The 13,740-nt window shown below is 38.2% G+C and overlaps 1 protein-coding gene across 1 annotated transcript in view; it reads right to left on the bottom strand.

The window, feature by feature from the left end:
• FHIP2A (FHF complex subunit HOOK interacting protein 2A) overlaps positions 1–13,740 on the bottom strand; it is a 45,160-nt gene that overhangs the window by 25,022 nt on the left and 6,398 nt on the right. The window contains exons 2-5 of the mRNA XM_007964169.3: positions 11,253–11,331; positions 5,606–5,775; positions 3,398–3,502; positions 2,809–2,931 (exon numbers count right to left, since the gene is read on the bottom strand). Of these exons, the coding sequence (XP_007962360.1) occupies positions 2,809–2,931; positions 3,398–3,502; positions 5,606–5,775; positions 11,253–11,331 (477 nt within the window). The remainder of the gene's footprint in view (positions 1–2,808; positions 2,932–3,397; positions 3,503–5,605; positions 5,776–11,252; positions 11,332–13,740) is intronic.

Below are 13,740 nucleotides of genomic sequence, written 5' to 3'. Positions count from 1 at the left end.
CATTTCTTTTCATTTATTTATTTTTTAATAGAGATGAGGTCTTGCTATGTTGCTCAGGCTAATCTCGAACTCCTGGGCTCAAGCAATCTGCTTGCCTCAGCCTCCCAAAGTGCTAGGATTACAGGTGGGAGACACCGCACCCAGCCTCATTTCAAAGATGACCTCTCTTCCAGGAAGACTTTCCTGATGACCTAGAGCTGATGAATCTCTCCATTCTATAAGCACTTAGGGAATTTACTTTGTATCTTTCCTTTGATTCTCACCTTACTCTACTTTAGATTACAGTATCTGAACATTCACATCTACTGTCTTCAGCAGACTGTAAACCTCTTTAGGACAAAGACTGTTTCTTTTCTTTTTTTGAGACAGAGTCTCGCTCTGTCGCCCATGCTGGAGTGCAGTGGCGTGATCTTGGTTTACTGCTACCTCTGCCTCCCGGGTTCAAGTAATTCTCCTGTCTCAGCCTCCCAACTAGCTGGGACTACAGGCACGTGCCACCAAGCCTGACTAATTTTTTGTATTTTTAGTAGAGAAGGGGTTTCACCGTGTTAGCCAGGATGGTCTTGATTGATATCCTGACCTTGTGATCTGCCCGCCTCAGCCTACCAAAGTGCTGGGATTACAGGCATGAGCCACTGCATCCGGCCGGCAAGGACTGCTTCTAACTCACATACCATATATATTTAACCCATAGTAGATGCAAATATTGGCTGATATTCATGAACAGAGAGAGATGACATTATAGGGAATACATGCTTGAGAACTGCAAAACACTTCTGCTTTTATCTATACTTGTAAGTAATAAAACTGCATTTCTGGCTGGCCACGGTGGCTAATACCTATAATCCCAGCACTTTGGGAGGCTGAGGTGGGTGGATCACCTGAGGTTGGGAGTTTGAGACTAGCCTGGCCAAGAAGGTGAAACCCCATCTCTACTAAAAATACAAAAATTAGCCGGGTGTGGTGGCACGCACCTGCAAACCCAGCTACTTGGCAGGCTGAAGCGTGAGAATCACTTGAACTGGGAGGCAGAGGCTGCAGTGAGCTGAGATTGCACCACTGCACTACGGCCTGGGTGACACAAACGGTCTTAAAAACAAAGCAAAAACAAAAACAAAACCCTGCATCTCCCTAAAGATTCATTCATTTAGCGTTAACTGAGCAGTTCCTATACATTGTGCTAGATTCTAGAGAAGCTGTGGGGACCCAAGATTAATGAGACAGAATCCTTGTCCTCAAGGAGCATACTGACTAGCAGGAGAAAATAAAATGCACTTAAATAACCAGTGCTAGGGGACTGTGGTAACTGACATTAAACACATACGAATAGTCCTATTCATTAAAAAAATGCAGATACCCACCACCTCAGGCTTTGGAGAAATATGTTATAAAAACACTAAACAAAGCAGACGTGTCACTAAATCTGAGGGGTGTTCTCTGTATTGAGGTTTAGAAATGTGAATGTTTTTCTGAAGACGGGTACATACAGTGTACCTCACCATAAACATACATAAGCCTACATATTTCATCTGCAGAGTCTCCCACTGTTGCCCAGGTTGGAGTGCAGTGTTGCAATCTGGGCTTACTGCAACCTCCACCTCCCAGGTTCAAGCGATTCTCCTGCCTCAGCCTCTCAAATAACTGAGATTCCAGGCGTGCACTACCACGCCTGGCTAAGGTTTGTATTTTTAGTAGAGATGGTGTTTCACCATGTTGGTCAGGGTGATCTCAAACTCCTGACCTCAACTGATCCACCTGCCCCAGCCTCCCAAAATGCTGGGATTACAGGTGTGAGCCGCCACACCTGGCCAGAAAAATATTTTTTAAAAAACTGGAAAGAAGGCCAGGTGTGGTGGCTCATGCCTATAATACCGGCACTTTGGTGGGCCAAGGCAGGAGGATTGCTTGAGCTCAGGAGTTCTAGACCAGCGTGGACAACACAGGGAGACCCTGTCTCTACAAAAAAATTTTAAAAAATTAGCCAGGTGTGGTGGTGCACACCTGTAGTCCCAGCTACTTGGCAGGCTGAGGTGGGAGGATCACTTGAATCAGTGAGATGAAGGCTGCAGTGAGCCACGGTCACGCCCCCACACTCTAGCCTGGGTTACAAAACAAGACCCTGCCTCAAAAAATGAAAAAAATAAAAATAAATTACAAACAAAAAGGTAAAAAGACAAAAACAACATAATGATTTTTTCTAAAATATTCCAAAATGACTTCACTGCTAAAAAAAAAAAAAAGTGAATGAAAGCAAAAAGTACAAAAATATATTTTTTACTTTAAATCTAGAAGTAAAATCCAAAATATCACTTGATTTAAATAAACTATGATTTGGTGATTATGGCTATCAAAACAGTACAAAATACTATAGCAATCCCAACTGCTATGAGGTTGGAGAGATAACTCGTGCTTTTTTCCATCTTGTCAAATCTGCACATGCCATCCTTATCCCAGGCCAGATTTCCCATGCTACATACTAGGGCAAGCTTGGCTGAAAATATGATAGCATATCAACTTCTGCGACTTGTCTATCTCTGATCCAACCTTCAAGCTGACCTCTTTTAAGCCATGACTTTGTATCTGTCCAGTCCCTGCACCACCTCATATCTCTGGCTCAACTGCATTCTTTGAAATTCTTTTTTTCCCAGGAGAATAAAATAGTGATCTTAAAGGAAAAATAATTCTGGGAAGTAAAACAAGCTAATAACCCACAAAATAGAGCTCCTTCTAATATTATTCACAGAATTCAATTTTCATAATGATCTTAATGTAACTATAGTTTGAAGGTTGATAAGAAGTGTATCATACCTCTAGGAAAAAGTTAACCAGGTAGGGGTCCTGTTTCAGCTTCGCACACACAATGCAAAGAAACTGAATCTCTTCATTTTCTGTTGGTGTTGCTAGGACTTCACCACAGAGTCTAATTAATTTCTGTGAAAACAATTGTTTTTAACTTTTTAAACTTAGGTTACTTTTTACAAATTTGTAAAATAACCATTCATTTACCTTAAGGATATTTAAAATTTTCATATGATGCAAATATCCTGCATTAATCAGAACACTAATGATATTTATAATTATCTATATAAAAATAAACTTATTAGTGGTAAATTTTTCAAGTTCATTACTGTAAATAATTAACGAGTTATATAATAAATTCTCCTTCAGATGTCATGGAAGTAAAATCCAAGGAAAATTCATGTATAACATTTTAAAAGAGAATTAGAAAGACTGTAAGTACACTTAATGTGATGCATAAAGAAAGCTCAAGTATTTGCTAATTTCCATGTTAATTTTGGAATAATTTCATTATTTTTACTCTCAGAAAAATAATATAAAATTATTTCAACATTAAAAGAATCAAACCAAATAATTTTATGTAAGGGGAACAAAATACCTGCACTGGCCTGTGCACGTTAATGTGCGGAAGTAGTGGCTGCCGGATTCTTCCCAGAAGTTTCGTATAGAAAACCAAAACCTGCTGTTTCATTCCCGGAGGACACTGGGTATAGGAAAAAAGGAAAGCCAACAGGAACAGATCAGACAATGCAAACTGAAAAGCTGCAAAAATCAGAGAGGCAATGTATATGAATGTATTCCACCTTGAAAAGACAATGCAACTGGCCAGTTAATAACTGTCAGAATAAAATTTTCAATCAAATATTAATGATGGGTATTCCAGAAATAATATTATATATCTGAGACCATAGGCTGATGTAGTTACAAACAGCATGGTGATAATCTGTTGTTGAGATAAGAGTTTGGTGCAGTCAATGTCAACCTGTTTATATTCTAAATGCTGGGGTAACATGAAACTGTAATAGTTAACTCCCTGCCGGAACAAAGGCAAAATCTTGTTACTTAGACTAATGACAGACAGGTCATCAACAACTTTCCATTATATATATGTAGGAGTAAATAAAGCCTCCAAACGCACATGTAAATAAAAGGAAACCTGTGTTGTAAACGGTTGTGATTTTATCCTAACATCATTTTAAATTAGAGCCGTTCCTCAGTATACACGGTTATATCCAAATCTGCACTTACTCAGTTCCGGTAGTCAGCCCCGTGGAACCCACATATGTGAAAATTCAGCCCTCTGCATAGGCAGGTTTTGCATCCTGGAAATACTGTATTTTCCATCCATGTTTAGTTGAAAAAAAATCTGCCTATATGTGGACCTACAAGTTCAAACCCATGTTGTTCAAGGGTCAATTGTAAGTATTCTTTGCCTATTATAATCATAATATAAATCAACCAAATTATTTACATTATAATCGGCAAAGAATGTTTAATAAATTAGTTTTTATAACATGCCAGTTGTTTTAAGTATTCGCTGAAAAATAGGTAAACCCAATGAACACTCACACTGCAGATTAACAGAGTATGAATTAACAAGGTTATGTTCCTTAATTAAGCTGCTTATACTGCTTCACATTTCAAATACAGTTACAAAATGACTATTTCCAAAGCATCATCATAGACATGCTATCTGGAAATAGTATAAACTATAATCTCATGCACAATATTTTTAAGCTAGCAAATACTTTACATTATTTAGATAAACCACTAAATTATATTTACAACCACCTGTATTAAAATAAATTTACTAAAGTACAATTACTAACTTTTGCTCAAAAATCAATTAATCAATTTATTATTAACAATCCTTCTCTCCAAAGGACAGGAAAAAGGAGGAGAAGGAGAATGAGTTCCAGAATATTAGGGAGCAGGTGTGTTGCCTAGAAAACATAAATTGAGTGAATTTAACTTAAAAGTAAATTAGAGTATTACAGACAAAAGGAAATTGTCTTGTATGCTACTATTCATAACTCTCTTTGTCATGAAAGTGTGTCTGTAGGTTTCTTTTGTTTTAACCTAATTTTTTTCACATATATCATAGAAATTCACAGAACGATAGACTTTTAGGGCTGGGGAGGCCCCTCAGCAATCACTTTTTGGATTTTAAAGAGGAGGAAGATTAATCAAAGAGACTTATGATGGTCACAGTATGTGAATAATGAAGTCAGGACTGGAAGCCTGGCCTCCTAATCTGAACCTAAGGCTCTTCCGTTCCCTCACTCGGCCACACGACTGGAAAACTTGTCTCTATAACTAATTTGAAGGCTTTGCGATATAAAATATTATTGATATCATAATTTCAGCTTTGTAAAGATTTTTCAATATTCATCAGACCTAAAGAACATAAATTGGCTCCACTCAACAGTTTAGTTAGTGTCAAAATAATCAGTGACATTCTCTTCCAGGACTATGACAAATAATTCCTATTTTTCAATCCTATTTTAACTGACTTCCTTCTCTCTTTTTTTATTCTGAGCTCATGTACTTGAGTTTATTTTCATAAATGTTTACACTGGAATTCTAAGCAGCCAAGTACTAGTTGTTGTCTAGAGTGTTTGGAATCTTTCTCTCCTATGGACATATGTGTATAGGCTACATAATTTTCTTTTTTCCACAATCTTAACTTGAATCCTGCCATGTTCAATACGCACCTTTTTAATCAAGTATTTGGCAGCTTCTTTATTCATAAGACACTAAGGCATGTACTACACGCCCAAAAACATGGTGTGGATTAGGAACTTACATCAGCTTTCCCCAAGGTGTACAATGTTTCCAAGATTTTGTGATGGAGCAAATATTCCATACATGGCCCCGTCTCTCCAGATTCCCGTTCATTTTCTTCTTGAACCAGTATATCTAACATCTGTTCCAGATGCGATGGAATATTTGTATCAGTCACTGGGGCTTTATCATCTAAACAACAAAAAACACTCATCAAATATTTAAACATTTTTAAACTGCATATTTGCACCTAAAAAAAATACTCTCTGTATTTCCCTTTTCCTATTCAAACTGAGAAAAATCTGAACTACACACTTAAGTGAGGTTTATAAACATAGTATGATTATCTCTGCTAGAATTTAGATGATGCACTCTGTCATATTCTTACCCCAAAACTGAATCAATATTCTGAAATATGGCCAGGCATGGTGGTTCACACCTGTAATTCTAGCACTTTGGGAGGCCAAGGCAGGTGGATCACCTGAGGTCAGGAATCCAAGACCAGCCTGGCCAACACAGTGAAACCTCGTCTCTACTAAAAACACAAAAAAATTAGCCGGGCATGGTGGCGGGCACCTGTGATTCCGGCTACTCAGGAGGCTGAGGCAGGAGAATCGCTTGAACCAGGGAGGTGGAGGTTGCAGTGAGCAGAGATCGCACCATTGTACTCCAGCCTGGGTGATAGAGTGAGACTCCATCTCAAAAAAAAAAAAACTCTGAAATATATTGCGTAAGCTAACATTCATCTATCCACAGTAATTCAGAAATAAGAGTTATTTATGTGGGAAAATGGGAACATGACCAGGAAAAATACACGTCACATCAAAATGTTCTATGTGTACTTGTAATTAAAATATTTTTTTCACTTAGCCAGTTCAGAAGATCTGAACTTTAAGTTTCTTTAAATAGAAATAGGTTGGCCTTGAACATTAAGGCAAATAACCTGGGATATATGAAGAGGACAGATTCTGTTTTGTATTGCTACTACATTACTTTGTAGGGTTGGGAAGCCTGTCAATGCCCCTAATTCATTTTCTTCTATTAAAATGAGAAGGCAAAAGGAAAACCCACTATTAAAATTATTGACATCTCTCATTAACAGATGACTGTTTTCCAAAATCTGTTTTTCAAAGTTGCTTCTCTGGAGAATTTTTATTAAATATTACTGATTTCTTATAAAAAAAATAAAAATTTAGTGCTACTTTTTAACATATCACAGTTAGACTCAAACATCACATGGTTTTATCAACCTACCCTTATTATACTAAGGTTAAACTACTCTTAAAAATGTGAAGTTTTATAGAACATTTAAATACAAAATACATTAGGAAATGCCAAATTCTTCACTTATGTCTCTATTTTCATTTACTTTGTACTTCTACAGTTTGAACAACACAATTCTGGTATGCTATGTACTGATATGTTGCTTTGTCTGTATACTAGCATAGAGAGAAAACCATAACACTAAGCCTTATGGAGAAAACAATGGATAGAGAAGGGTCACCTTTGTTTTCAGGAGGACATATGTATCAAGTTTGATATGGTATGGGACAGTTGTTAGAAGAATGGGTCCTGGAGTTAAGACAACTTGGATTCAAATCTCGGCTCTGTCACTTTCAGCTGGATGAACTGGTGCAACTTATGTAAGCATCAGTCATCAACATCTATAAAACGGAACTAATAAACACTAGTGAGTACTATTATATAATTTCAATGAAATAATAGAGCCCAGTCCTTAGCACAGAGTAAGAATTCAAGAAATGTTATGTCTCATTTCATATTCTCAAATGAGTAGCCTAGCACTAGTAAAGGATAATTTATAAGTTTACTTATAATTTATTTTTCAAAAATGTGTTTTCTCCATAATTGTAGCCTTTATATACAAAAACACTCCAGGAAAGAATGAATGTTCAAGCACAGTTTAATTACAATTACTTATGGCAAAAAAATGACCAAAAATACTTTTTAAATTGAGAACTAAATTAATTGTAAATTGAACTTGACAGGATTAGAATCTTAGCTCCCTATAAGACAAGATCTAGTTTCAGCCACCAATTCTCATCATTTCTGAACTACAAGTGGCATTGTGCCTTTGCATATGCTCTTTTTTTCCACCTGAAATGTTATTTGTTCCATATTTTATTGCAATGTACATACTTATTTCTGCTACTAGATTGCAAAAAATCTTTTAAAGCAAGAACTTATGCATTTTCTCAAAGCCATGGAAGCAGGAAAAAAATTACAAGGGCTAAAAGCAGTCCTTTGAAAAGGCAGCTCCTCTCAAGAAACATTTCTGTAGATCTGCTGGCTAAACATCTAAATGAAGCTAGAAATTACACATGTATATTTTTTTGTCTGATTTTCACTCACTGCACAAATATAAAGGATTTTTTTTTTTCTTTTAACAAATCACATATAATCCTGTCAGCTTGCCAAATGAATTATTCTCATTTTCTCATGTTTCCTTTTAGTTAAATGACATGCATCCAATCTGCGTATCTACCAGTGTTTACCTGTATACTCCTCAGGGGATCCTGTAGTGCTAGGTAGCAATGTCCCTATTTCATTCTGTTGCCAAATTTTGGTCCATGGGCCAAATCCAGCCCTGCCATCAGTTTTTGTACATAAAGGTGCATTGGAACAAAGGAAAGCTCTTTTTTTTTTTTTTTTCTTTTGAGACAGTGTCTCACTCTGTCATCAAGTTGGAGTGCAGTGACGTGATCTCGAATCACTGCAGCCTCCACCTCCTGGGTTCAAGTGATTCTCCTGCCTCAGCCTCCCGAGTAGCTGGGACTACAGGTGCATGCCACCACGCCCAGCTAATTTTTGTATTTTTAGTAGATATGGGGTTTCACCATGTTGGCCAGGATGGTCTCGATCTCCTGACCTTGTGATCCGCTTGCCCCGGCCTCCCAAAGTGCTGGGATTACAGGCGTGAGCCACCGTGCCTGGCCCGAAGGCTCATTCTTTAACAGTGGAGCTTAAGAACTGCAACAGAGACTGTATAGCCCACAAAGCCTATCTGGCCTTTTATGGAATAGTTTGGCAACCCCTGACCTAATCTATTCTCATTCCCCATATTCACTTTCCATCCTTCCTATTTACTGAGAAAAACAGATGCAACCAGAAGATAACTTCCAAAGACTCTGTACACCATATCTACCTGTTTCCTGCATTTATACCCTTGTTCTGCTTTCTACCTTATTTTGATGGATGAACTGTACTCATGCCTATTTAAGGCCAAACGTCTACTTTTACACAAGATCCCTTCCTCCCTTGCCTACTTAAGGATATTGCACAGAAATGATCTCATCTGGCTGGATGTGGTGGCTCATGCCTGTAATCTCAGTACTCTGGGAGACCAAGGCAGGTGTATCACCTGAGGTCAGGAGTTTGAGACCAGTCTGGCCAACATGGCAAAACCCTGTCTCTATATAAAAATACAAAAATTAGCCAGGTGTGGTGGTGGGCACCTGTAATCCCAGCTCTTGGGAGGCTGAGTCACAAGAATCGCTTGAACCTGGGAAGTGGAGGTTGTTGTGAGCCAAGATGGAGCCAGAGTAAGAGTCTGTCTCAAAACACAAAACAAAACAAAAAACAAAAACAAACAAAAAAAAAAAAGAAAAGAAAAAGAAATGCTCTCATCTTACTCTTGTATCTATCCTTTTCTCTACTAGATTGCTCCCATCAAATAAAACTGCAATATCTTATGTCTTTTTAAAGAATTTAAAAACCCTTTCCTGCTGCTGTATCTCCTTCTCAGCCCCGTTTACACTAGTACGCCCCATGAGAGCAGTCTATACACATTGTCTATACATCTTTTCCACCCATTTTCTCTTTTGTTTTGAGCCAGTCTTCCTCTGTTACCCAGGCTGGAGTGCAGTGGTGCCATCTCCACTCACTGCAACCTCCAACTCCTGGGTTCAAGCAGTTCTCCTGCCTCAGCCTCCCGAGTAGCTGGGATTACAGATGTGCACCACCATGCCTGGCTAATTTTTGTATTTTTTTGTAGAGTCGGGGTTTTACCATCTTGGCCAGGCTGGTCTTGAACTCTTGGCCTCAAGCAATCCGCCCATCTCGGCCTCCCAAAGTGTTGTGATTACAGGCGTGAGCCATCGCGCCCAGCCAGTTCCACCCATTTTCTCTTAAACCTACTCCAATCAGGCCTTCTCTCTCTTCCCTGCCATTAAAGTGGCTCTTATCAAGAAAACTAATGTGCTTCTTGTAGCTAAATCCAATGATCCATTCTTAGTCTTCATTAACCTGACATCAGCATCATTTGACACAATTAATCCTTCTTTTCTCTTCTAGGCTGCTGAGGACACCATTTGCTATTGGCTGTCTTCTTCCTTACTGGCAAAAGCAGCTTCCTTCACTACTGTCCTCATCTTCCCAACCTCTAAACACTGGGTCCAAGAGTTCAGTTTTGGACGCCTTCCCTCCTCCATCTATCTTTCCTCCCTAGATAATCTTATCCAGTCGCAGGGCTTGAAGTCCTACTTACATGTTAATAACTCTCAATTTCATGTCTTACGTCCAGATTCCTGTTGCCAGTTGTCTACCTGACATATCCAAGCGGACGTATGATGGGTATCTCACACTCAACACGTCCAAAATGTGCTCACAAACCTGCTCCTCCTGCAGTCTCCCTGTTCTCAGTAAGTGGCACTCTACTTTTCTAGCTTCTTAAGCCCAAAACTCTGGAGTTATCTTTGACTCTTATTCCCTTATCCCCAATATCCAATCCATCAACAAATCTTCCTTTAAAATGTATCAGAATGCAATCTCCTTAGCATCTCCACCCTGGGCTAAGCCATTATTGTCTCTCGCCGAGACTGCTGTGACAGTACCCTGTTTTACCAGCTTCATCCCTGAATCCTGTCAATCTAAGTTTTTTCACAGAAGTCAAAGTAATCAAACAGATTATATTTCAGCTCTACTCAAAACCCTCCAAAGATTTCTCACAGTAAAAGTCAAACCCTTACAGTGGCTCACAAGGCCCTGGGGGAATATGCGACAAGCCTCCAAACCCCCACCTCTGTCTTCTTTCATCTCCTGCCACTTTCCTCCTTCAGTTTGCTCTATCCACACTGGCTTCCTTAAAGTTCCTGGGATATGCCAAGTATGCCATATGCTCTGGCCTGAGGGTTTGTGAATTAGGTGTCATTCCCGAGACACCCTTCCCCCAGATATCTAGCAGGCTCAGTTCCTTTCTCCTTTAGATTTCAGCTCACAAGTCATATTGGGCAATGAGGCTTTCTCTAACCTAAAATAGCCAACTGTCCACTCCCACCACCCAAACATACCCCTATAACCCTTTAGCCTGCTTCATTTGCCCTTGACGCTTATCATCTGACACATTATATGTATTTGTCTATATACTGTCTGCCTCCTCCCAATCAATACATAAGCTCTGTGAGGACAGCAGTGTTGCCTGTTTGACTGTTCTATCCCTCAGTGCCTCAACGATGCCTGACACATAGTAGTAGGTGCTCAACAGATACATTTTTAAATGAGTGACTGAATCTTAAAGACAAATTAAAGATAAGATTGTCTATAAACTTAGATATAAAATAAATTTGAAGACTTACTTAAAAATATTTTAGTATTTTACAAATTTTCTGTTTAACTTTTACAAATTTTCAGTTAATATCAGCATTGTTCCTTACCTGAAGTCTCTATGTAGTAATGGGTAATTGCCTTCCAGTGATAAACAAAATCTTCTTGTAAAGGAAGAGAAGGTGCAAGCTACACAAACAAAAGACCACAACAATTAAGAAAACAGCATTGAAACTTTCCCATAACTTACGACTCTATATTTATGTATTATGATGCAAAGGTAGCATAAAAATAAGGGGTGAACTTTGTTTTTATATGTCAGATATCAAACAGAAACAAAATAAGTCAAATCCAAGAAAGTAAAAATGAGTTATCAAGAAAGAGGAAAAACATAATTATCAACATTATTATTAAACTATAGTATTGGGCTTTTTTTAACCCTCCCCTGACACTTGTTTAAAAGTAGGTTGCAGGCTGGGGGCAGTGGCTCACACCTGTAATCCCAAAACTCTGGGAGGCCGAGATAGGTGAATCACTTGAGGTCAGGAGTTCAAGACCAGCCTGGCAACATGGTGAAACCCCGTCTCTACTAAAAATACAATAATTAGCCAGGTGTGGTGCCATGCATCTGTAGTCCCAGCTACTGGGAAGGCTGAGACAGGAGAATCGCCTGAACCTGGGAGGTGGAGGTTGCAGTGATTTGCGCCACTGCATTCCAGCCTGGGTGACAGAACAAGATTCCACCTCAAAAAAAAAAAAAAAAAAAAAGGAGGTTTCAAAGGTATGTTAAATGAAAAATTAAATGAAAATGCCCAATATTCTAATACTGACATATCAGTAAAACGAAATTACTAATAGCCAGGAATCTTTGTACCTAGGACTTTGAAATGCAAAACAGTAAAAAGCTGCTACATAATTAGTTACACGTCATCACTACTAAAACATGTACCAAAGTCAACTTCGTAATCAGATTAAAACTGTACCCTACATTCAGTGACATACAGATGTAAATCTTTTCTTTTTTAAGCTTGGAATAGGTAGTGCATAGTTTTAGCAAAATAACTACATGAACAAGATACTAACAATTTAAATTCCACAAAGTCAAAAATGCTCAACATTTTAGCTCTAAAACTTACTTCAGAAGTTTTATGACCAAAATTATATCCCCTCAGTGATCTCATAGCAAACCTACAAGTATTTCAAATGTGCGTTAAATGGATAGAAAAAGATTTGCATACACTTTCTACATTTCTTTTCCTTAAAGAGTGAAAGAGAGTGAGAGCTCCCCTAGTCCGAATGTTGTCAGAGGCCTTTGAACCAGAGCGACTTCATCTTGAACAGGAGCTGGGTAAAATGAGGCTAAAACCTGCTGGGCTGCATTCCCAGGAAGTCAGGCATTCTTAGTCACAGGATGAGATTGGAGGTCACAGGTCCAATATCACAAGATACAGGTCATAAAGACCCTGCTGATAAACAACATTTGGTAAAGAAGCTGGCCAAAACTCACCAAAACCAAGATGGTCACAAAAGTGACTTCCAGTTGTCCTTACTGCTCGTTATACACTAATTGTAATGCATTAGCATGCTAAGAGCGACTCCCAGTAGCGCCATGACAGCCTTCAAATGCCATGGCAATGTCTGAAAGATACCCTATATAGTCTAAAAAGGGGAGGAAGGCTCAAGGCTGAGAATGGCCCACCCTTTTCCCCAGAAAATTCATGAATCATCCATCCCTTGTTTAGCATATGATCAATAAATAACTAGAAAAATAGCCAACTAGTAGCTCTTGGGGCTGCTCTGCCTATGGAGTTTTGTTTCTTTTGTTTCTTTACTTCTCCAGAGTCCATTTTCATAGCCTTCATCTAAACAGATAACCTAAAAGAGGTCATGTTATTCTTGCACTTCTACTGGTACCATTTTCATTTCTTGGTGTCCTCAGCATCCACCTCAGAGCTGGCAACCCTGTCGAAACAATTTCCGAACTATTGTCCAAATTATAAATATTGGTCATAAACATCTTAAGTGTTTCCAATTGAGAAGATGAAATGTATTTATGGAATAAAATAGACCTGAAAATATTTCAACAATCATCAATATCTTCCACTGTAAATAGTACTGTGTTAACAGAATAAAATATTCACCTTATTTTCAAAAAATAAAAAATAAAAAAGACTGCAAGAATGGAGTTAAAATCTTTGGGAGTACTTTAACTTCAAGGAGAACATGGGGAGGAAAAAAACTTATGGGAGATGGAGGGAAAAAATGAGGAAGAAAATTAAGAATCAAAGTATTAACTTGGGAAAACAGTATCATCTTCCTGAAATTTTTAGATTAAAAAAAGTTTTAATCAGCCACTTGTTTTTAGAATGTTCTCAAAATACATAAAATCTCTTCCTAATTTTTTTTGGACCTAACTTCTATAGACTACCTTTATATAGTTAAGTGCATTCACAAGTGGGACAAACCCAAATGAAATTTGTTGTTTCAGGAACTAAGTACCTAGTTTCTTAAGTGTCAATGTTACTATTTGTTAAATTTTTCCAAGGCAACTTCCTGGCTATATGAGGAGTTACAGTATCCTTTTTCCAGATTATTTCA

This window comes from Chlorocebus sabaeus, chromosome 9 (genome assembly GCF_047675955.1).
Source record: "Chlorocebus sabaeus isolate Y175 chromosome 9, mChlSab1.0.hap1, whole genome shotgun sequence".
Lineage (NCBI taxonomy): Eukaryota > Metazoa > Chordata > Mammalia > Primates > Cercopithecidae > Chlorocebus > Chlorocebus sabaeus.
This window is presented reverse-complemented; position numbering and strand designations above follow the sequence as displayed.